At 40.8% G+C, this 25847-nt stretch overlaps 1 protein-coding gene across 2 annotated transcripts in view; it reads left to right on the top strand.

Annotated features, from left to right (window-relative positions):
- cpne4b (copine IVb) overlaps positions 1 to 24398 on the top strand; it is a 36929-nt gene extending 12531 nt beyond the window's left edge. Inside the window, exons 4-16 of one of the 2 annotated variants that reach the window (XM_044138389.1) lie at positions 2967 to 3038; positions 3287 to 3361; positions 3860 to 3943; positions 4687 to 4776; positions 9004 to 9105; positions 9298 to 9384; positions 13142 to 13201; positions 13316 to 13449; positions 15043 to 15097; positions 15345 to 15396; positions 15930 to 16063; positions 16505 to 16741; positions 21056 to 24398. In XM_044138389.1, coding sequence (XP_043994324.1) covers positions 2967 to 3038; positions 3287 to 3361; positions 3860 to 3943; positions 4687 to 4776; positions 9004 to 9105; positions 9298 to 9384; positions 13142 to 13201; positions 13316 to 13449; positions 15043 to 15097; positions 15345 to 15396; positions 15930 to 16063; positions 16505 to 16741; positions 21056 to 21187 — 1314 coding nt within the window. In that variant the 3' untranslated portion in view covers positions 21188 to 24398. The remainder of the gene's footprint in view (positions 1 to 2966; positions 3039 to 3286; positions 3362 to 3859; positions 3944 to 4686; positions 4777 to 9003; positions 9106 to 9297; positions 9385 to 13141; positions 13202 to 13315; positions 13450 to 15042; positions 15098 to 15344; positions 15397 to 15929; positions 16064 to 16504; positions 16742 to 21055) is intronic. The other variant, XM_044138390.1, reaches the window with a different exon arrangement.
- The last annotated feature ends 1449 nt before the right edge of the window (positions 24399 to 25847 follow it).

Raw genomic sequence — 25847 nt, 5'->3', positions numbered from 1 at the left:
TCGGTTAAAGACTTGAAACCACATTAAGTACAGTTCACAAAACAATCTGTGATGACAAAGTGCAGACATGTTTTCAGACATTTTTGTATGGAACACACTTGTCTATTTAAGGTTGGGTAGCTGATGGTGCTAGTCAGAGCTTAAACCAAGGGACAAAAAATACAGACTCCATTAAATGTCCCAAAATGTCTGGAGGTCTCTCTTATTTGGACATCGAAGAAATTTTGAACTACCTAGACCTTCCTCAGACACGGGAGCTCAATCTAACTTTTGACCAGGTTCTTCCTACGGAAAGAACCTGGTCAAAAAAATCTATGTCTTACTGATGGGGAAAGCTGCACAGCTCTCTTGTGAAGTTAGAAGAGCCATCCACAAGATCCAACGTTCCTAATGCAATCCATCAATAGGACAGACTCCGCTCATCTTATCAGTCACGTAGCAGGATTTTTTTCTCCTGTATACTCCAAGCATTTTGTCCGAAAAAAAAAGGAAACTCCTCATTTCTTGCTGACACCATCCCCACTGTCAAACATTGTCATGGGATGTTTTAGCAGGAACTGTCCTTAGAAGTTGAGTTAGTAGCAGCAAAATCACAAAGAAAGTCTTCTGCAAAACCTTCACCAAGTGCTCTGTCTGCACCTCAGACAGACTGCATGGCATTGCTAGAATACCTCTCTGAAAAGACCTAGATGTGGCTTTCTATGCTATCCATCCAATATTAACAGGCTTGCAATGATCTACAGAAAACTGATCTTTGTCAAAACAATTTCCTGAATAAAATCTCCCAAGCTTAGAGAGACGTGCCCAACAAGACTTGAAGCTGTGAAAGGTGCTTTTATTAAAAATATTAAGCCATAAGTTTAATAAATTATTCAGCTGTTAAATGTTTGTATTACTTTATTTACAAAATGTCTGAAAACAGGTTCAAACGTGTCAGCAGAACAATTCTTATTTGACTGTAGAATAATTTTGTAACTGCAAAATCAAAAAAAAAAAATGCTTTGAATACTTTTGGGCACTGTACAATTTCATTTAATTGTATATTTTCTTTCTTAAGATATCAATCCCTATTTGCTCTGATTCGCTTTCCTGTCTGGGTTAAATTCATTGTCATGAACACGACATGTTCTTTAAAACTCTGACCACAGTTACTCCGGTACATGCGAGATTTATAAGTATGGTCACGCTACTTACTGTCGACCTCCACCACATCATGCAGCTTGAATGTAGAGCACGGTGTTAGGTAGGTCGCCTCTATAGGAGAACTGGGGCGTGTAAGAGATGTTTATGACTCACATCAGAGCATTCTTTCAAGAGAGCTCACCCGACGAGTAGATGTTTCTCTGCTTTTTAAATGTGCTTGAAACCTGCTAAATGTGGGTAGAAGAGCCACCTTTGGGTGCTAGTTTTTAGACGATCTCCACGCCAGAACTGCTTGAAAGCAAGTTGAAGAACCAATTGTAAAGGTCTCTGCCGTTTAGCACTTTGTAGATGGATAATATGCGCTTTATTTAGCTGGCTTTAACTGTTGAACCCTGTTGTTCAGCTACTAGCAGCATCAGCATTCACTCTTTCGGTGTCCTTGGTGTTTGTATTTACATAAGGCTTAGTTTAAAACGCTCTTCCAGACTGTTTTCAGCACATTTAAATGTGCATACGCTGATACATGTAGCCTCACCCGCCGATAGCTGCAATCAATATTTAAAGATTCTCTTCGTTTACTCCAATCACTCAGCATCCGGGGCCATTTAAAGAGAAAACGTTTATTGCTTCGATGCTCATTAAGACGATGAGTTGGTTGATTTTTTCTCCCCCCCCATCAGAGAGTTGCCCCCTGGTGACATATTGAATGTAAGGAAATAGCAAGAGCAGCATCTCAAAGATTTGGCTGGCACTGCAGAAGAGTGAAATATGTTTGCTATTACTTTTTTTTTCCAGGCCAGAGATGTTATCAGCAGCATAAAGCTGGTGGATTTGCAATTGTTGGTAGACATAAGATAACAGCCTCAGAAGAGGAGGAGAAGGATTTTTAATGCCAGAGAGGTGTTGCTTAATAGAATGACAATTTTTTTTTTACCTGTAATATCCCACTGTTTACCCAGGGTTTGGTTAAGAATATGATTCTGTTTAGTACGAATCAATAAACGTGTGCAGAGGAATATCAGTGAGGAGGAAGTAGTTGATCTATTCATAAAATGAGAGACACCAGGAAGTTTCCTGCCAAGATTACGTAAGGGTTTAATACTGTAATTTATCGTGCTGACTGTATGAAAGCTGCAATTATCAGGGCAGCATTTGGTAGTTTGCTAAGGAGAGACGCAGCTCTCTGCAGATGAACTTAGCTCTGAAAGCCATTATGAGTGAGCAGAGTTCAAAAATCTGTAAGAGGTGGAAGGAGTTGATGTTAGAAAACCAATCAGCGGTATGCCACCAACTTTACATGGCCTGTGTTCATACCACATAAACGTTATTGTCTTGTTACCAGTACAAATATTTTGCTTTTTGTATTTTTTGTAAAAACCCGGAATTCAGTCCCCCTTTATTCTTTAAAATCAGAAAACCTTGCATTGTTTTCTTTCAGTGTTATGATAAGCCGCCACACTCTTCTGTCACACAATAAAATATATTAATGTTAGTTAAAAAAATGTGTGAATGTTAAAAAAGTTTGAATACTTTAAGAAGACAAAGCAAGTGCAACATGTCTATGTTAAATTAATTCCTCTACTTCAAACTAGCTGCCAGAAAACACGTCGCGAGTAAAACATCTGATGAAAAATTTAGTCTTTTGTTGTTTTTGCAGTTATACAATTGTTGCATTAAATATGAATGAATGCGGGTTTTTTTGTTGTTGTTGTTTTTTTTTTTTTTTTTTTTACATGAAACACCAAAAAACAAAAAATGAAAAGATGGCAGGGTTTTTGTCTTTTGATCTTCATGCATTTTATCTGTTTGTATGCTGGTTTCAGATCGTCTCTCAAAGGAAGCTGACCAAAGCTCTTCTCAAACAGGGAAACACTGCTGGAAAGTCTTCAATAATGGTACGACGTCCCTTCCCAAAGCCAGCGCCACCTCAGCTCGACGCACGCAGAACACGCGCGCGACACACCGCGCACTCGCAAGCTCTGGAGATAATTAATTTGACGATGTTTCCCCCTCGCTCTGCACCGTTCCTCATTTCCATCTCATTTCCTTTCACCTCCTACTTACGCCTCTGTGTCCGTCTCCCCCTCTGCTACCCGAATCCCCCCGCCACCACCACCCACCACCACCCACTCCATCTGTATAGGTGACAGCAGAGGAGTTGTCAGGAAACGACGATTACGTTGAACTCTCTTTCAGCGCTCGGAAGCTAGACGACAAGGTTTGTCCGGTTTGTCCAGTTGCTTGTTTTTGAAGTTTAGGAATCTGAGCTTTATATGTGTGTGTGTAGGTGGAGGCCAGTGAGATTTGATGATGAAATAGCGCATGCAAAATACAAGGGTTACAATCTGAGCTCATGAAGGAAGACCTGCGGAGATAGGTGGGCACCTCCCTCGTACAATAACCCTCCTTTATCTAGACAACCCAATCAGACACACACACACACACACACACACGCGCGCGCAAAGTACTAGATTAATTTTTGGCTTCCCTTAACACACGCGGCCTCACCCACAGCCACGGATGACTAATCCAAACGAGTTGTACCCAAGAGGAATGATGGAGTATAATCGAGGGAGGGGTGCATAAATCGGAGAGGACAGGAGAGACAAACAAAAAGAAAGCCAGAGACAGAAGGTGAAATGATGGCTCTGGTGGTTGTATGAATGATTTATGTTTATGATCAAAGTGTGTGTTTTCTTTCTTTTTCTCTGTCAAGGATTTCTTCAGTAAGTCGGATCCTTTTCTGGAGATTTTTAGAGTAAATGACGATGGGACTGAGTCGCTTGTACACCGAACTGAGGTAATTGTAGTGGATTCACACACACACACACACACAAACACACCCACGCACACACGCACACCCACACACACACACACACATTCGGCACACATGGCGTCTACCGAAGCATCCTGAACTTTTTGCATTTTGTCATGTTACAGCCACAAACTTCAACGTCCTCTTAACTACCACACCTTATTCTTTTTTGAATTCGATGGAAACACTCAATCAGTAAAATCTTTGGAATATGATCTCAGTATAAATCCAGCTGTTCTGTGAAGCAAGCAACGGTTTATTAGAGAAATCTACCAAAACACGGCCAGGCACCTAAACAGATAAGCCTTTCAAGGGTAGTCTTAATGAGAGATGTAGCCAAGAGCCCAAAATCCACAGCTTGGATGGGAGAAGCTCTTGCAATTTGGCCTTAATGGGACTGTAAGAAGGAAACCTTTGTTAAAAGAAAGCCATGCAGGGAACATAGCAAACATGTGCATCTGTAACCATCCCTGCAGCATATGTGCAAGGAAGTTGGTTGCAGACGGAAGAAGCTAAATATAGGTTGATGCATGAAGAAAAGCTTTTAGAACATGCAAACTAGATTCACCTTTCATCAGGGCTAAGGCCCTTAAGCCAGAGGTACAATAGGGGACAGATCAAAGCATGACAAAATTTAATAAAAAAAAAAATTAAAGAGTCTAGTTTCTCACATTTTGTGGTCAACTGTTACACATCTCCTCTGAAAGTTGTTTTGCTTTCTTCTGCAGACAGTGATGAACAACCTGAGCCCAATCTGGAAATCATTTAAAGTTTCATTGAACACTCTCTGCAGTGGAGACCACGACAGGGAGCTAAAGGTGAGTTTGAAAGTCCCACTGTGTGAGAAAAGCGAAAATAATAGGAGCCAGTTAGACTTAAATACAATCCGTCACTCTGTGGAAAACCTTGGGCAGAGCTGGTTTCATAATGTAACTTGACACACGACTTTCTTATAGGCCACATAGCACATCAACGCCTACTGAAGTTTCTTTTTAACATGACTATCTACAAAAATGTTTCTTCTTAGTTCATAAGAAACCATCTACATTAAGTAGCACGCACAAGTTTGTGCTCCCATTGAAAGGGTGCAGACCTTAATTAGATATTTTTAGCTATGACTTGTTGATGTAATGCAAAAGTCAAAGCTAAATAAACACACTTGCTCCTAATAGCCTCTGCTGACAATCAGCAAGTTATTTATTCTCCCTGAAATCAGGACACTATGCAAGTTGATTGCAGAGAAATGTGAGAAAGACTATTAAAGGCTGTTGTTTTCTGAGAATGTAAAATAATCAACAAGTTACCAATCAACTAAATTACAGGAGGTCAAAGTGCATGATGTTGGGCAAGCACAAAGTCTTGTGAAACTAAGCTTTCCCAGCTTATTTACATCTTTTTATTTCTGTCCTTCTGTCTTACTTTACATGGGCTATATTTTTGCCAAGGCAGAACTCAAAAATAAAGCTGTGCTCATTCATTTATTTCCCTATTTTAATGATTAGAAAACAAAACATACATTTTTACACTTATAGATAGGAGTGAAAATTAATGTTTTGCAGGAAACACCGATGCACCATGATGTTAGCTCCAGTTTAAACACATCACCACAAAAGACAAAAATCTTTGCCAATATTTGCCTGTTAGTTGCATCTATATTTGCCAGTACAATGGTCCTGTAATGCTAGAAGTGTACTTCTTCCATGTATCTGCAGCTGAATCCTTTGCTCATATCAAACCCACAGCTGGCCTCACTCCTTGCCCACAGCAGGTCCTGCAGAGTAAAAAACAGAATTGTAGTGCAAAACCCACAATCTCTATTTTTTCTTTTTCTTTTTGAGGTCCCTTTCTATTTGAGAAATTGCTGACAAAGGCCTTGAACTCTTTTGAATCTAAGCCTCCTAAGTTAAATGTTTGCTAAAAGTGTTTGTGACACTAATAATAAATCCACCCATTAGAAATCATTCTGTTGGTTGGAAACTGGCCATCAGTTTTAATTTTATCTTTCATACCAGATCTGTTTTCTCTGCGTATATCCGCCCCACCAAAAGCAGCATTAGAGCTGCTTTTTGTTGTGAAGTCATTCAAGGCTTACTCGGCTCCAGTCAGTCTTTCTTCTTATTTACTGAGACTTCTTCGAAGTAGAATTAGATTGAGCCACGCGATGACTTGAAGGAAACTAAAGCATAATGTGATTTTTAGATCCAGGCCTTTTCACAGCTCAGTTGTACCATGTGGGAGGGACACATGCTACAAAGAAACTAGGATGCTACCAGTGCCATAGGTGCACACAACTATTTAAACACCTTTGATCCGCAGATAAATATATATTTAAAAGTACCTTTGCAAAATGCTTAAGTAGGTCTGTCAGTTGGGCACTGGGCTCAGTTTTGGTGCAGCTGTCTATTTCATTTAATGGGCTCAGTGGTCATCTTAAACTCTCACCTTCCCTCGCCTGCGTGTCTGTGCGCGCGCAGTGCTGCACATCAGCTGTGAACGTTTATTCTCCTCATGAATAAACATGAACTCGCTCATTAATTATTCAAAGGCTTCTTAACTCTGCGTGGCTCCTGACAGCAGGAGAAAGGGCTTGCACACTCTGAAACGCACATGGATGCCATCGACCAGGGCTTCCAGGGCTACCTGTTTGAAGCATCACAGCAATGGTTAGAAACGGCAGCGCAGAGATTTCCATTCAGTCCAGGACTTTACTTTCGCCAGGGTCTTTAAGTGACCAATGCATAAATGCATTACCCTCCTCTGTGGAGTCTGGCTGCCTCTATCTTTGTACTTCTTCTTACTCGTTTCTTCACCTCCCTACTCCTCCCTCTCTCCCCCACTCTCACTGGTCTCTCACTCTCACCGCCAGTTAGTATTCAGTGAATGGAACAGAGCTTCTTCATTTTTTCATTAGTCCTTCGCACAGCCTCTCTGCCTCTTGAAGTGAAGCATGGCTGCAAAAGCAAGAACTCCCTTCCCTTCTACAAGGAAATTACTTCTACAACAACAACAATAACAAAAAGCACAAATTATGAGACACATGCAAAGACAAAAAAGAAAAAAAGGGGCATGCACACTTCAGGTGCAGGCTCTCAACAGCTTAAGTGGGAGACAGGAAATAAGAGGATTATTGCTGGTCCTTGTTTTTAATCATCACAGCTGTACTGGTTCAGATTGCAGGTGGCTGGTTTGACCTAAAAGGCAAGAGGGTCACAGGATTTACAGTAAATTAGCCCACTGCAGCAGAACAGATGTAAGAATCATCTGGATATAAGTGTTAAATCAGAAATCTACTGTCCAGGATGTCATTGAACACCGTACCTCAGTGGAAATCCCATATCCCCTTACAATTTTTTTTTTTTTTTTTCATGGCACACCTTGCTGGAGCCAGTTTGTTCCACATTTTGCCTCCAGAAATATTTTAATGTGGGGTGACTGTAATTCAGTGGTAGTCACTTTGCAATCGGTAGGTCATACTGCAGCTTCCTCCTGACAAGGCACTTGACCTGAAGTCGCCTCCCGATCTGTGAGGGTGAATGGGTGAACGTGTCCGTAGTATAGAGCAAAGTCGTCAGAATAACTGGAAAGGTGTTATATAAACTATGTCCATTTAATTCTTTGCGGCATAACAAACAAATGAGGCACTTCTCAAAGGTGCTCTATTGGGATTGAGTTTGGAAGCAACTGGAGTACAATGAAACCATCTTCATGAGAAAATTGGAGCTTTACAGCTTGGCACATAAGATTGGAAGTAGCCATTAAGAGAAACTGGTCATAAAGGGATTGATGTGGTCAGCAACAATAGGCTGTAGTGTTCCTCAACAATGAAAAGTTGAGGAACTAACGGTGTGCCAGTAAAATGTTCCTTACACCACAACTTCACCAAAACAAGCTTAAACTGCTGCTAAATGCCAGGATGGATCCATGCAATCATTAAGGTTTGCACCAACTTTCGATCTTGTGATGTTAATGTTGTACCTTAAATTGAGGCTCTTTGGATGAAGCAGCATTTACACCGTCTAGGGTTGTCCAAAATTGAGGTCTCAGTTTCTTGTTAGTCGACAGGAGACCTGACATTGTCTTCTGTTGCTGCAGCCCTTCTGCTTCCAGGTTGGACATTTTCTCCTTAGAAAGTTGATATTTGTAGATGTTAATAGAGAGTCACCTTTCTATTATCTTAAACCTGTCTGCCTTTTTTTAATCTGACTGCTGCTGTGGCTTATTTCTTATTTCTTTTTTTTTTTTGACAGTCTTCTGTCACTTATTTCCCCTTTGTTTACCATTCTGATGCTAAGTTAGAACTTTAGTTATCTTCCTTTTATTTAGACAGCCAACTTCACTGAGTGTTTGATTCACTCTTTCTGTCAACAAGCTATTAAACGTGAAAATGCCAAATAAATCGATATAATAAGTAGCAGCATATTTCTAATCATACAAGCCACTCAAAGCACTTCAAACTGGAGCCCCATTCACTCAGTCAAGCTCACCAACACTCATTTACACACCAATATGCGGATCAGTTGGGAGCTTTGGGTTACTTGTCTGTGTGCCTGGTGGCAGTTGAAAGCTGTAACCCACGACTTCGGGTTTGCAAGACAACTAGTTTCCCACCCTGCTACTGTCACGTCTGATGCGACCATAAAAAATATGTACCTAATAAAGTGGCCTGTGCGTGTCTGTACACATAAAAGTATTTTGTCATGTTTTGAAATGATCAGATTGCTTCTTTGTGAGGTGTTGACGCTTTGTCCTCTGACCCCGGTTTGATTGTAGTCAGTTATATCGCGAAATATCTCCTCTGAGAGAGAAAAAAACTATTACGTCTAAACCCTGACACTCATAAAGCCGCCTCTAAAGCCTCTCAGCATCGTCAGATTAATATTTCACTGCTCCATGGCCCCCCCACCAACTCCACCCCATCAATCATTCAGCATGGCATTTCTTTGCAGAGCTGTGGGTGCATGTGTGGATGCTCAGGTAGCAGTTCTTCTCACCACGTGTTCCTGTGTGTGTGTGTGTGTGTGTGTGTGTGTTTGTTTCTGCGCTAGTGCACGGTTTGGGACTGGGACTCCAATGGCAAACATGACTTTATTGGAGAGTTTCAAACCACGTATAAGGAGATGATGAGGGCTGAGCAAGAGGGCAAGCAGGTAAGAAAATGCATGCTCAAAATCAAAGCCTTGGCTCGCATGTGCTCTGCATGTAATTGGGCATGCGGCTTCCTCTGCGCTCCCTCCGCACCACATCTGAATAATTTCTTGTGTAACAATACGCAGAGAGTGCCTTAGAACAGCCTCAAGTGCAAAAGCACCCACCGCCGCCACCTTCTTGTCTTTTCTCAGATTCAGTGGGAATGCATCAACCCCAAATATCAGATGAAGAAGAAGAATTACAGAAACTCTGGAACTGTCATACTCAACCACTGCAAGGTAATTTGCACAGCATAATCCTGATGTTTGTGTGCTTCTTGTGTTCGTGATTGAAACAAACGACGAGGGCGAGAACTGTTTTGGTGATTAGTTGTTGTGTCTTTAAAATGTCCTGTAATTCAGATCTTAACAAAATGCCAAGATTGCATCCATGTTTAACAAAAGTATACTTTTTCACAATTTCTCACACAGACTTAATATAATAAGATATATTTTTTTCATATAACTATGAAGTGAAAGCAAACTGATTTGTGGTTTTGATTATTTCGAATTAAAAAACTAATCTGAAAAGCATGGCCTTTCGTTTTGATGTAACCCCTTTTTCTCTGGTACCCATAGTTCAAATCCATGGCCTTATATGTAATTAGTAAGTAGAGCCCACCTGTGTATAATTTAATCTCAGTCTAAAAATTTGCGACGGCCTCCCGAGGTTTGCTTGAAAGAATCATAACGATCAGGAACACAACAAACAAGTAAGGGCATTAATTTATTTAGAAGTTAAAAGCAGGGTTAAGTTATAAAATAATCTCATAGGAATTGAACATCTCACAAAGCATTGTTTCTTCCCTCATGCACAAATAGAGAGTGAGGCACAGTTGGACATCTACTGAACTCAGGCTGGGCAAGGAGAACATCGATTAGAGAAGCAGCCGAGAGGCATGTGGTAACTCTGGACAAGCTGTACAGATCACTAGCTTGCAGAGGAGAATCAGTTTAAACTACCCACAGTATCCACAAATTTGACATTATGGATATGTTGCAAGAAGAAAGCTGTTGTTATATGAAAGCCATAGAAGCAAATTTCACCGTTTTCTACAAGAGATTGGTAGGCTGCAGTAAACACGTGGAAGAAAGTGGCTGAGAGGCCTGAACTGGACTTTTCGGCCCACATGCAAATTATTCTTTTTGTGGTGAAAAGGTCACACTAAGCGACACATCCACCCTGATGCGAAACGTGGAGCATCGTGCAATAGGGACGCTTTCCCTGACAAGCTGTCCACTCCGACCGAGCTGGAGCTAATTTGCGGAGAAGAATGGGGGAAAATTCTCTAGATGCTAAAACTGGTTGAGGCGCACCAAAAGAGTTAAATAAAGGGCCATTCAACAAAGCGGACTGAGGGAGGTCGAATCCAAACACTACATGAATTGCTTCTATGGATTTCATATAAAGTTGTTGTTTTTTTTATTATTATTATTTTGAAAACCATGAATACTTTTCCTTCTACTTCACCGTTGGAAACTATTTTGTGTTGGTCTGACACATAAAATCCCGATAAAACACGCTGAAACGTGTTTGTAATGTGACCAACTGTGGAAATGTTCAACAGGTGTGAATACTTTTATACAGACATTTTCTCGAGGCGACCCTGTTTTCTGGCACTTTTTACTGGCTAATTGTATGCTGCTTTGAGGAGACCATGTCCTTTCTGCACCATGTACTAAAAAGAGCTTCAGATGCATGCGAATGCATCAGTGTCGGTAGAGGGCTGTCCAGATTAGGCAAACAAGCAGATTTTCTTGCATTTTTGGCTCATAAAGAGAGGATGACCAGAGCCAAGCGCGCTCTGGGACGCTGAGATCATCTACATGACACTCAAAGGGATCTAAGTTGGATTTCTCTTTTTCTCTCTTATTTATCCTTTTCTTCCATTAATCCAACCATCCATCCATCCATTTGCTGAACACCCTTCTTCCCTAATGGGGTCAGGAGGGTTGCTGGTTCCTCTCCAGCTGCGTTCCGGGCGAGAGGCGGGTTCACCCTGGACAGGTCGCCAGTCTGTCACAGGGCAACACAGAGACACACAACCATTCACACACACACTCACACCTAGGGAGAATTTAGAGAGACCAATTAACCTGACAGTCATGTTTTTGGACTGTGGGAGGAAGCCGGAGAACCCGGAGAGAACCCACGCATGCACAGGGAGAACATGCAAACTCCATGCAGAAAGACCCCGGGCCGGGAATCGAACCCAGGACCTTCTTGCTGCAAGGCAACAGCTCTACCAACTGCGCCACTGTGCAGCCCCCATTAATCCAACCATTTTCTCAAATTGTGTGTTAAACCTGTTATTTGTCATTGTGTAGATTGAACAAAATATTTTAAAATGTTAGTGGATAACAACTTAATGCCAGTGTTATGGAATATGCTGCCAAGTGGCTAGATGAAAAATAAAAACAGTACATTTTGCTCCACTGTCATAAACCCAGCGTGCTAGAGACTACATATTAATACTACCTTCAATTCATGGACTGTAACATTGACTTACTGGTTGTTTTCCATTTATTGCATTTTCATACTTCCCAGTAGACGTAACTAGAAAACATATTTCCTTGACCTTTCAATCCCACGACTCTTCTCCCCGTTTCCTGGGCTCACGAATGCACCATCCTGCCTGGGGTCCCATCTGGACTGCTCAGGCAATGTGGGGCCTGAGGACACGTCAGCAGAGTGGAGATATCCAAATGTTCTCCCGGAGCGGCCTACTAGAGCGCTCCAATCCAAGTGTATTTTTATGTTGGTGGCATAGAGCTACCAGAACAACCTAACTGTTTCTTTGGCTGATGCAAGCGAATGATAATATGAAAATTACCATTGCACCTGTTTAATGGTGTCAATATGTTGTTGTTTTTTTTTGTCTAATAATGGCTTCGGGGACACAATTCAATTTAGGTTTCAACATGTACATGTTCAACATGTGACACCGAGATGTGTCTATTCTAAACTTCTGCTAGCTGTCCATGTGCAATGATTTGGATTCAACAAAAATAAGCACTCTGTACATCTTCACTGGAAAATAAACCCACAAGGCGTTTGGAGGACTTAAGGCCTCATTTATGTCACGCAGAACATACTAGACTTAATCTGTATGAGAAACAAACAAAATCAAAAATATTGTTCTCTTCTAATATCACAAATGTAAACATGGAGAGTTTTCTCTTTGGGAACCTTTTGACAGTTCATGACTGCCTGCAGACGGTACATTTTGTGATTCGGTAGGCTTTTGGAGGACTTAAGGCCTCATTTATGTCACGCAGACCATAAATATTGATATAATGCAACCATATAAATCACATGATATAACCATATCAATATACTAGTTTTTTGTCAGTCATAAATCCAGCTTACCTCTAAGATTATCTTAGTCCTCGTTGTACAAAGAGGAATGGCGAGAGATCCATCTCTCTCAATGCTCCAGCCATGAACAGTGATGATTTCTGTAACCCTGGAGATTTTGCAAAAAACTATTTCTTGTCACTAGTATTCTTTACTCTCTATTGTACCTAAATTGAAGACAGGACTTTTCAAACTTTCAGCGTGGTTATGTTACTGCAACACAAGATTTGTTTTTGGGGTTTTTTCAATGCTGTTTACACATCTTTGCCAGGAGTGCCAGTAATCGTGGCTGGCACCGTCAAATGAATCGATTCCCCTCTTCCAAAACGCTCCATCTTGTTCCAGTCAGCATCTACTCAGTCTGTTTCTTTGTCAGTTTTGATAAAACACAATTTTGTTGTTTACCCAGCAGTTCATGGTGATGCATTTAATGGCATTGGTTGTACCGTTGTCTTGATATGCAACCATGTGTTCGTTGTACTCTGCATATTTCATTATCACGATTCATGCGGAAAGCCAGTTTGAGCCTGTTAGGGAAGCACTTCTCCCACCGAGACAGCAACCACTATCTATCTGTCTTTTCATACCCCATGAACAATTCATGACCGCAGCCTTAATTAAAGTGATCTCTCCTGACAGATCATCAAAATGTACTCCTTCCTGGATTACATCATGGGAGGCTGCCAGATTCAGTTCACGGTAAGACATCCAGGACACAGTGATAGACATTTGCACTTGTGCACTCAATCGCTAGTTTGTGCTCGCTTGTGCTTTGTGACTGTTTTTATTTTTTTATTTTTTATTCTGTCCCAGGTGGCCATAGACTTCACAGCATCCAATGGGGATCCAAGAAATAGCTGCTCTCTCCATTACATCCATCCCTACCAACCCAACGAGTACCTCAAAGCCCTGGTGGCTGTAGGGGAGATCTGTCAGGACTATGACAGGTGAAGTAACTTGCAGTTGTAGTTTTTTGCTTTACATCTAAAGTCCTTGACAGAGTTTTGACTTTGTGCCATACAGTGTCTATGATTGGCCCTAAATATGACGTGAAACTAAAAAGTAGATTAAGAAAGAGATTTACTGTTCAATCAGAAAGAGCAAAAAAAGTTTGTTTTTTCTTTTGGTATGCATTCGTATTCTATCAGTTTATAGAGCAACCCACCATTGCAGTAACAGCAGCCAAACTTTGAGGAATCTTCAACAACTAAAGACTGTCCTTTCTTGTATGCAAATGAGCCCAAGCTCTGTCAAGTTCAATTTACTTTAATTCAGTTTATTTATGCAGCCCCAGTTCACAACAAATGTCATCTCAAGACATTTAACAAAACCCCCCCCCCAAAAAAAATCATTTCAATTCAACCACACTTGCATTCCAATTGATTCTAGTTATCAAACAGAACTGTATTCTCAGTTAGTTACTCAGAGTAATTAAAAAGGTTTCTATTTAAGGAAACCCAGCGGATCGCGTCAAGTCATTGTTGGACTTGATGTTGGATGGAGAATATCTGTAAATATCTATTTTAAAGGACTGCCACAGATTTTCAATTGAATTTGGTTTAATGCTTTGTGTTAGATCTATTCTAACACAAAATATGCTTTGATCTAAACTACTTCTTTGCAGCTGTGGTTGTGTGTTGAGGGTTCATTGTCGTGCTGGAAGTAAAACCTCTCCCCGACTCTCAAGCCTCCAACAGATTTATCTTTCAGTGTTGCCGTGTATCCAGCTTCACCCATATTCCAATTAACTCCGACCAGCTTTTCCATCCCTGCTGTAAGAAAAATCATTAAAAAAAAAAGCATTTCCACACATTAGTGGTGGTTTTGGATATGGTCCTTAGGCATTCTTCTCCAGGGTGGCATTAGCAATTGTGTAATGAGAAAGTTTTCTATTACTTTGCCCTGTCAATGGGGCGTTGCCACCCCCCAAATGTTTAGTAGGCTTCCCCTGCTGGCTGCTGAGAATAGCAAGATTAGCCAACATGCTTTGTGCGGGACTGCAATGCATTTGATCTCTTCCTAGAATCTCTCATAATTTCCTGTGCTTTGTTGGGCTCTGGTGGGGAGGTAGAAGCTCCCTCAAAGTACTATTAAGAAGACGCACCACTGCTGGGGATTGTGGTTAGGGGTGATGATAAGTTTTAGTTTCCTCTTATTTGTAAAGTGCATGACTTTGAACTTCTTCACAAGTATATTTTTTCTGACCTGTCTACTGTCTTTCTTTGTTTTCCTAATGCTCTTTGTTAAAGTTTTCTAAAAACAAAAAACCCCAAAACAAAACAAAACAAAACAAAACAAAAAAACATCTATTTTACCTCTGAAGTCAATGTAACCTTATTTATTTAGATGTGCTGCTTTGTGTCAGTCTACCATATAAAAACCAAATGGCACACTGAATTTTGTATTTGTAGCGTGCAAATATAAATTAATTAAAAAGGCGTATATAATAATAATATTTTTTTTTTTACTATTTTCTCTCTCTCTTTCTCTCTCTCTCTCTCTTGGTTTTCAGTAATTTGTGTCTCATTCCTTTTCTGCAGTGATAAAATGTTTCCTGCGTTTGGTTTCGGAGCTCTGATACCACCGGATTTCAAGGTAAGCAACCAGAGTTGCACGCTTGTATAGTCAGTGAAGCAAGGGGAGTTCTGGATGGTTCAGATTCAATTTTAAACCTCCTCTGGAGGTGCCGCTTACTTTTGATCAGCATGAAAGCAGAAATTGTGCGTCAGGCCTGTAAACCGGACTTGACACATTGTGCTGAGCGATCGGTTTGTCGCAGCTGTTGAAGACCCTCTCTCCCCGCCCTCTTCTCTCTCCTCTCTCTTCTCTTTCATGCCTGCAGGTTTCACATGACTTCGCTGTGAACTTCGACGAGGAAAATCCAGAATGCGCTGGTGATTTAACGCATCTCAAACACGCATAACTTTGCTCATTTTTAGATGCACCATGACAGACTGACAGAAAGCACTATAGGCCTGTCTCCCTCACATTATACACCACACACACATATGGCCACGCCTGCACATATTACCCCGCGTGCAGACCAATGCAGCTGGGAGGTTTGTCACAATGCTGCAGGATGTATTTCAGGCTCAGAGACACAGAGAGAAACAACACTAATCTGTATGTGTGAAATGGGCTTCTGTGCTCCTCTCCGCACATAGCTGCAGTCGCTGTTGTGAAGGTGTGTGTGTGTGTGTGTCACGTCATGCGTTTGTGAGGACCATAAGGGAGTGCTTTTCGAAAAATGCTCATTCACCTTGCAGCGCAGTCACACGCAGAGAGCCTGATTTATTCTAGCAGACACGTTTGCAAGTACGCGAACTTCGACTCCGCGAGGCCGGCGTGGGCGCAGCTTACACACTGGTGGAAGGGTGGGAAAACAAATTAAGAAAGCGGCGAGAACCCACATATGTCCGTGTTTCAGGGATCCAAGGTGTGGTGGAGGCCTACCAGAACTGCCTTCCTAAAATCCAGCTGTACGGGCCCACCAACATCGCCCCAATCATCCAGAAAGTGGCCTCCTCTGCCTCCGAGGAGATGCACACCAAAGAGGCCATGGTGAGAGAGTGAACAGCACAGATGAAACATAGAATAGATTTTTATTGCTGTGATCTTTCACTACTGATAGACAAGGAGAAATTGAAGTAAGGAAAAAGACAAAAAGTGACAGATAAGAAGGGATAAGACGAGTTAAATGGAATAAACTGAAAAAGGAGACGTGTGTGTGTGCGTGTGTCGGTGTGTGTGTGGGTGTGTAGGTGTGTGTGTGTGTGTGTGTGTGTAGGTGTGTGTGGGTGTGTGTGTGTGTGTACATTTGAAGAGGGCTGATTGATATTAATTTAATTCCAGTCATAAATTTTGGAGCATGACTTTTCTCTGCATTAATGCCATCTGCTTCCCTCCGGTGGATAAGAATGGCTTTTATTTAAATCAGCCCCTGACAGGAAGTCACTTTTGAAACATCAGTTTCATTCCTGCCTTTTTACCTCGTCACGCCAGGAATACTTCATCCTGCTAATCCTGACGGACGGAGTCATCACAGACATGGCGGACACGCGGGAGGCCATCGTGCATGCCTCCCACCTCCCCATGTCGGTCATCATCGTTGGCGTGGGTAACGCCGACTTCACGGACATGCAGATCCTAGACGGCGACGACGGGATCCTGCGCTCCCCCAAGGGCGAGCCCGTCCTCCGGGACATCGTTCAGTTTGTCCCCTTCAAGGATTTCAAACACGTAGGTGTACGTCACAAATGCACGCAGTTGCACTCCCACCAAACGCCGCCACTTTGTCAAGCAACTGTAAGGTTTGACTCACAAAAGTCCCACTATTATGTTATGGTGCTGCTGCTGTGTGGGGTGAAAAAACAAAACCAAAAGCAAACAAAATAATAATAATGAGTTGCCGATGTTCAGCCCTGAACAGAGCAGCTTTTTGCAAGGCTTCCCGCACAAAAATCCCCCTGGTCACAATCCACTTTGATTTGTCAAGCAGAGAAGTTCCCAAAGACTTTTATAAAGATAGATTGTTTTCCTTCTCTAGTTTAGAGAGGCGAATTAGTCAAGAAGGATAAAGATCAGACGACAGAGGTTGGGCAGGTTATTTAGTTCTCCTTGAAGCCGTTCCTGGCAGAAAGTTAGTGGAGAAACAATTTAGATTTGGAACTTTTGTAAGCAGAGAACTAAACACCCAAACTTTAGGTACTATAGCATTTGTTGTACTTTTTCTTTTTTTTTTAAACACAGGGTTTATTATTATTATTATTATTATTATTATTATTATTATTATTATTATTATTATTATTATTATTATTATTATTATTATTATTAACTTGTTTATCCTGAATTTTACTTGGTGTAATTAGGCTCCAAACACACAATACATGAAGGAAAACACAAATGACAATCTTGTATTTTACTTTCAATAACTGTTGAGAAATCTGCCGTAAAGTAATACATAATGTCATGGCATTTTCTTTTTTTTTGATATACACACGACACTGAACCACAAAACAATAGTTTGACCGGGATATTTGAAAAGTAAGACAGCCACTTAAATTTTTATGTTGAAACGGCAGGCTAGACTTCACAATGTAGAAAATGTTATTGGATTTTATTTCAAAGTGAATTGTGGGGCACTTTCAAGAGCCAGAGCTACTTAAGCCTAAAGGAAACATGGTTTGGTATAAGAGGCAACTTAAAGTAAGTTTATTTTCTTAACTTGGATGAGTATCAACTCAAAAGTCGTCTTGAATATATTTGTTAAATGCCATGTACATTATTGGTAAGTCTTGCTAGTGTTGCTTTTGCATACACTATATATATTTGCGAGACTCAGCTTTTGAAGTTAGGACATTTGTTGCTCTTGCACTTAAAATGACGAGGATTTTCCCCCTCCCCCCAATGTGGGTGTAATATGCTTGCCAGTCTCATCAAAACACATCAGGTCTCCGCTCCCTTGAGTGTTTGTGTGTTCATGTTCATTTGTGTTTACGTCTTTCCCTCTCCACTGGCATTCATTTCGCTTGGCTCTGACCAGATGGATTTGGCGGGGTCCGTTATGGTGAGTTTGGCTTGTGACAAGCTGGGAAATTAAGCAATTATATCCCATCGCATCAGTAAGTTAAGGAGAGGGAACATGTACCGAGTGTTTGAGGAGGGAGAATTGGCCAGAGAGGAGAGGCGATGAATATTGTGGAGGGAGATGAGGGAGGCAGACAGCTCGCTAGAGATGGCATTCGAGGGGGTCAGCTGGAGACCAGAGCTAAAGACAAAAGAGAGCGAGGGAGTGTGTGACAGAGGTGGAGAGGTGATTTTCTGCTCCGTCGTCTCTTTTCAGAAGGGATTAGGAGGACGGAGCTGCTGGGTGACAGGCGGAGTGGGGGATAACAGGTAGGCAGGAGCGGAGGAACGAGAGGCGGTGGGAGGCTAGAAATGAGAGGAGGGGAACGGAGGAAGAAGAGGGTGAGGAGGCCTGGGTGAAGGCGCTTTGATGATGCATTGTCTCGTGGAATTATGTGAGATTGAGTACAACGGCCTCTCTGACTTTGAGGATTCAAAAGTCATGCGAATCTGTCTGCTTGATTCCTGGCGTTCCTGCAAGCACTGAAAAATGTGACGATGACTGAAATTCTCTACGTAACAGTTACTTTTCAGTGTTTTCAGCATATCTTTACAGATTTATTACTCAAGTATGAACAAAACGTTTGTGTATTTTCAGCTTACAGTCATTTGGACTTATAAACCGTAATTGGTTTCTTTATACAGCACCTGCATACAAAAAAAAAACAACAACAACAAAAAAAATCCAGGCTCTCTTGTAGTGTTTTAACTTGCCCTTGATTTTTACTTTTCATACTTTCTGAAGGTCTTCGCAGGTTTTAACTTATGTTTCTGTTCAGTACTGGTACCTTACCATTAGATCATGTTGTGCAGTGCATACTTACAAATAAGAGAATATGACAGAACGAGGTCAAAGAAAATGTCTGAGGAAAAATAAAAAAATATCTAGAGCAGGAGAACTATACAAGAAAATCCCATGTTTAAAAAAACTGAAAAAAACACATTTCTTTGAAAGCCACTTTACATCAATATTATCTAAGCCATTTTTCTGAGACATACACATGTGAATTAAAATAGGTCAAAGAAAAAAACGCCTGAAGACTTCCAGAAAGCTTAAGAAATTAAATGATACATGCAGATAATATACTGTAAAACATGGCTTTACTAATTTAAAACACAGTCAAGTCATATTTATTTATCATGTTTGACTGCCACATGTGGCTCTGGAGCCACAGGTTGGAGACTTGTGACCTAAAGCAGTGGTTCCCAAATATTCTAAATGAAACAAACATGACCCCACAACAACATCCAACATGGCTGCCCTGCGTCTAGAACTGACTAGTTTACAAAAAAAAACCCCAGCTTATTTATTTACAAAAGAGACTAAGGTGAACGATTCCAGAGCTTTCACTTTTTGGCAACTTTCCTGTGACAGCAAATGTTTTTGCCTTCCTGGTATCTGCTGAAGTCAGCCAGGGGACTTCATTGCCAATTCAACAAGAAGTCCCAAATGCAGGTTCAAAAGTGTTATCCTGTGGCAGACAGTTTGTTTGGGTACAAAAGACTAAAACTACAAATGCATATTAGTGCCAGAAGCTGAGGTCTCGCTTCCTAATTTTTAAGAATGATCTTTCTGCAGCTAGGCATAATGTGTTCACCAATCATAAATAAATAAATGAATAAATAAATAAATAAATCAGGCTTTTGAGCATCCGACCAGCCAGCCATCAGTCAGGGTTGGTCAAGATGAAAATAACCCAGGCTTGTTACAAGCTGCTCACTAAGGCTTGCTAGGCCTCACCACCAACATCAGACTCTTACAAAACACACTCTGTGTGCACCAGTAGTATCAATAAACCTCCCATTCAAACGGTGGCAATAAATACAAAGCAGACAAAAACATTGCAAATCAGATCAGGCGGAGAAGAAGAAAAACAATTATGCTTGTGTTTCCTGATTTCCCAAATGGGACACTTTACTTTATCACTATGGGACAATAAAGGAAAACTCTGCCGTGATACAGCAATGAGAAATCAATTTCTTTTCAGTTCTTTCCTTTCTTCTCACTAGACAAATGACAAGTTGCACTTTATCGCTCCATTCGAGGCTGCATTGAAAACTCCGTATCGTTGTATGAATATGGGCCTGTTGCTGACAGGGAGATCTGAACATGCAACCATGCGTCTCACTCAGTGAGAGGTTGTATTTGGTGTGGAGTCCGCTGTGTCCATTAAACACAAACCTTTAGCTAGTTAGCTCACATGTATCAAGAAATCATGACACATAAAATAATTAAGTCCCATTGCTGAGCTTATGATGATGATAATGATATCACACTGGATTTGTTTAATTCTACATTGTTACATGTCAGTGAAAAAAAAAGCTGACATTTCCAAGGTCAAACAAAGTAGCAGCTTACTGTCAAATGACCTTCTTGGAAAAGAGGCCTGCGTCAGCCCAGTCAAACTAAAGATCAGTCTACATTGAGCAAACAAGAACAAACATAATCTCAGTACTGTGCATTGTTAATTCCATGCAAAAGCAGAGTCTGTGGCTTAGTTTTTGTGCGATTGTTTACTTTCATGTTGTGTTAAGACGGCGCTTTTATGCATAAGGGTGACAGGAGCTCAAAGAATATGATGCAATTCCTTTTTCTTTTTTTTTTGGCTGGGCTATTCCCCCCCTCCACACACACACACACACACACACGCACCCACGCACACACACACCCACACACGTGTTGTGCACAAAAATCAAGTGACACCAGAGAACAAAAAACACGGAAAGCAAGAATATTTTAGAAGCTGTCAGACAATCTTGTCGGATCACTTCAGTCTCGGTGGTCTACACACAGTATAGCTTACATTCTTCCGCTGAAGATCTTAGAGTGGATAGTGGTGTGTGTGCTTATGTGTGCGGGCGTGCGTGCGTGTGCGAGTGTGTGTTTGCATGTTTCAAACATCTCCTCTTTGTCTCTGTTTTCTTCAGGCCTCTCCAGCTGCTTTGGCTAAGAGTGTTTTGGCTGAAGTTCCTAACCAAGTGATGGATTACTACAGCGCAAAAGGAATCAAACCTAAGTGTATATCGGACTACGAGTCCTCAAGAACCTTCAGCCCCTGACGATGTACAACATGCACATATGTAAACGTAACACTTTCATATACATATATAAGTTACAGGGGTGTAACAAAACATCCATTTAATGAAACAAGACCACACAAAGCAATGCAAGATAATGGGTTCTCAAAAAGGAAGCATGATTCTTTTTTTTAGCAATAGCTGGGGGAGTCAGGGAATTTTTTTGCTTTACCAATCTGCCTTCCACAAGTCAGTAATTAATTTAAAATAATTCAGTCTGGCTATGACCAGTTCATATAATGAGGTTATTATGCTTATCAAATGACCACTAGAAATAGGCAGCAGCCTCTCCACAACCTTGCCATGATAAGTGGGTCCAAACAAAGCATGGATGGATGCTTGTTCATTTTGGCGGGTAGAGAGGGAATTATAATTTCACCAAAGCAATAAACTTGTTCCTTTTTGTGCTCTTGTAATGAAATAATAGTAATAATAGTGATCTTAATCCCAATTAAATATTTAAAGAATTTCAGATTTTAAGCTTGAGATACTGAACTGAGGTCTGTAATTCCTAAAATCTTTGATTAGTCCGTAAGCTGCTGATCATGCAGTTTCTTATCTTGCTGTGCATGTTGCCACGCTGGACCTCATGCAGGTCTAAAGGTGAAGAAATTAAGCTAATTTTGTGGAACATTTGTCTTGTTATGCTTCCAAAGTGTGCTGCTTTTGATCCGCTTCTGTTTTGAATAGAGCGTGTATACTGGGATCAAGAGTGTGGAATTCACATTGTCCATCTGTAATAACAAGTGGTCTATTACTTCTGAAATCACATCACTGTATAGCTGTGGTGTGTTTTTATACTGGAATATTCTTCAGATGATCCGAATGAGTTTTCAGTGCTGAACAAGTGCCGTTAGGTGGCCAGAAAAAAAAAATTGCCAAATAAATCAGATAGTAGTGTTGCATGAGATTCATTAGTATTATTCTTGGGATTTTGCACATTGAGTGGATCCTGTTAAAGTGGGCTGGTTGTCTGGTTAGAATGTCTCCTGGATGCCTCTATGGGGATATGTTCCGGGTACGTCTTACCAGGTGGCGACCCAGAGGACCCAGGACACGCTGGAGGTTCTACGTTTTCTGGGCTGTCCTGCAAAAGCCTTGGGATTCCCACAAAAAAGCTACCCCAAGTGGCTGTGGAGAGGGAAGTCTAGGCCTCTCTGCTTTACCCTGCCTTGGATTAAGCAGAAGATGATGGATGAATGGGTTATTGCAGCATTATATGTGTAGCAGTGAAGTGCTGCACTGCGACAGACTGGCGACCTGTCCAGGGTGACCCCGCCTCTCGCCCGGAACGTTGGCTGGGGATTGGCACCAGCAACCCTCCCGACCCCATTAGGGGCAAAGGGTGTATAGAAAATGGATGGATGGATGGATGGATGGATGAAGTACTGCATACATGGCATGTGAGACCTGCAGCACCCATCCTGCTGAGTTTTATGACATCTTTAGAAAAATCTGTGCCTGCCTGGTTTACCTGGAAATCAGATAATGCATTCTATGGAGCAACATGTAAGAGGGCAATGCTGGAGCATTATTTACCTTAGGCAGTGCATCTTCAGGCTCCATTGAAATTCAGGGCAGTTAAGCGGTAGTGTGACTGGGGTGTCAACTCTAGCTCTATAATGAACCTGTGAAACAAACTCCAACTTTTCCGTCATTTCTGGCACACAGTTAGCCTAAGATGCTCACAGTGCTTCAGGAAATTGTTCAGATCTCATTTCTCACTATTCCTGTGTTCTTTTGAGTACCTGAACGCTTTGTGGTAAATAATTTAAAAGCTGTAGACTCTTCTTCATTGGTTGTGTAACCAATGTCGTCGGCAAGCCTGACAAACAGCCTTCATGATTGTTCACCACATCAGTTCATCTCAAAAACGACTTGCTTTCCTGTACTTTAAAAGTTGGAGCCTTAAACATAGATAGCAGCTTCTGGTCAATGTGCAGGGCTCATGATAACAGCTCGGTGTTGCTTGACAAGACAAAAGTCACAAAATTAAACAAACTGGATAGCGCTTTGCAACCCTGGCTTCACTTCAGTGCGAAATATGTCATGTGTCGGTTTTGCTGGGGTCCCAAATGCAGAGACAGGGACAGAAGGAGCTTAGTAACTAAAGGATTTTGATAACACAACTCAGGAGGCAAGAACAGACTGCCATCAACAAGCTGAAGACAGTGGAGGATCTGACAATGGAGGAAATTAAACCAAGGAGTATTTATGGCACTGGGGTGAAATCACTTAACACTATACCTGCAAATATAAACATACGTAAATTACTAAAAACACTCTTGCATCAGCCATAATTACTAAGCTAAAGTCAAAGTCTGACTGATTTTGAAACTAAAGGGTTTTAATCCAGTGGAATTTCATAACCAGATCTTGTTACACCCCTGATAAGTTATATAAAAAACATCCAAATATTGTACAATATATACATGTCTAAAAGCACAAGTAGATATAAGAAAATACATATACACATTAGTACAACATACTGTAGTCTAGCTGAGAGAATTAGCTTGTTATGGTAAAGCAATTTGAACTACTCCATTGATGACTATTGCATGTTTGGCCACAATGGCATCACTTGGGAAATTATTGCTATATACTGTATATTGAAAATGTATTTGTAGAAATATTAACAGTCTTCAGAACCGGCATGTGTAGTCTGACCATGTCCCACTGAAAGAAATGACACTTCTACCTTATTTAGATAACTAGCAAGTACACAATGCTAAAGGTTCCCCAACATTTGAGGGGAAAAGCCTGAACATGAGCCTGGAAACTCCCTCCCCTCCCCACATGCGTAGAATTAGCATTGCAAATGTTATTTGTGGGACTGGTGGCATTCAATTTAGTGTACTGCATGAATGCATGCATAATTCAGCTCCCACTAATATCCAATCTCGAGTAGCCGCTTGCTAGTTATGAAATAAAGTATCTCTGTCATTTGTGTGAAGCAGTGGGGTAATCTCGGGCATTTGGGGTTCCTTTTTTTTTTTTTTTTTTTACAGATTTGCTTGTGATTTTGCTAAATGGAAATGAATAACTAATGGACAATTGTAACAATTTCTTAATAACCTTCGTACATTGTAAAGAGTTTCAGGATGGTAGAAAAGCGTTTGTGGTAGAGTCTAATTTGTAAGCTTTTTTCTGTATCCTGCATGTTGATAATAATAAAGATGATTTGGGTTTCTCACTTTGCATTATCTTTTTTGTTAGTGTGTCTGTTTGTATAAGATAGAGACCGAGAGAGAGAAAGGATTTGTTACTACGATAGAAATCTAAATCTTGTCAGAGTATTACACATATTTGTTTTCTTGATGCTCCTAGAAAATCTAGTCCAACAGATTGACTTCAGAAATTGCCAAATTGGTAAATAAATTCAGTCCTTATCCTATTTATTTTGATTATATTACAGCTGTTCTGTGAAAACCTTAGAAATGTGTTAGAGAAATTATTGAACTTACAGCACATTAAAGACCAAGACCAGGGAATAAAGTATGTACTCAGATTTTTACTTTGTGAAAGTGTACTCGTGTAGTTGATTTTTGTTTGTGTTTATCCACCAGCAACGATGCCGTCACTAAGGACAGTAAATCTACAACCTGGCATGAGAAGACACCCCACACAAAAACAGTATTGCATTGGAGTAGTTCACTCTTGGCATGCCACAGAGGACTCTCAGTGTTTGTTCTCCAAACAAATAATTTTCATGATCTCTAAAGTAATCCATAGAAAATAACTTTGCAGCAAATTTCTGTCCATGTCTGTTTGTCATGGACAGAACATACTTTTAAGCCACCCTTTCTGTCATAATTACATGGTCTTAATGTCTTCACTTAACTCTGCATGCAGATGCACTCACAATCACGTGCTGCCAATGTTGAGCAACCTCTGCAACAGTTGGCAATGTGAGTCTGCAGTGCCCTTCCCTCAAGCAGATAGTCAACATGGGCCTTTTGGACAACACTGAGTTCTACTTCATTGTAACTCAATTTGTCAGCTGGAAGTCCTTTGTTATAATTATGACATTTTTTCTCATTAGCAAAATACTCTCCTTTCATGATAGCCATTCCTAAAACAAGAAGACATTGGTTGAACGACGGACAGAATGATTTCAGCTGGACTCAAACACAGTTTCACCCATGCTTACGATATGCTATGCTAGAAATGAAGTTAACTGACTTTATTACTTTAGTGCCCAGAGAGATGGTAAACATGATTTTTCCATTTAGACTCGAATTGCTCTTTTATACTGAGCCACAAACTGTGTGGATGATGGTTTAAATTGCCTGAATCAGTGATTGTACAAGTTCAAGGACAGATCTGTAGGTTAAACCTCACATCTGAGGTATGTGTGCTTTGTTCTAAAAGTAAATGCTGATGAAACCTTTTGCAATTTAATTATTATGCATCACCCTGTAAAAATAATCTCAAGGCATTGTGTAGTGTCAACACAAAACAAATAAACAGCAGACAAAAAAATGCTTGATTCTAAAAAAAAAAAAAATGTACTCACAGTGACATCTTAGTAAATAATCTGGAACTTTGAGAGTGATGCGAGTGTCAATCAATATTGACACACCCATCTAACATTTTATGCACATTTCCTTTGATATAATTAACACTGCCAACACAATTGACA

Source organism: Gambusia affinis, linkage group LG14 (genome assembly GCF_019740435.1).
Source record: "Gambusia affinis linkage group LG14, SWU_Gaff_1.0, whole genome shotgun sequence".
In the NCBI taxonomy this organism is placed as follows: Eukaryota; Metazoa; Chordata; class Actinopteri; order Cyprinodontiformes; family Poeciliidae; genus Gambusia; species Gambusia affinis.
Note: the sequence above shows the minus strand (reverse complement) of the source record. Positions and strands in the feature narration are given on the sequence as shown.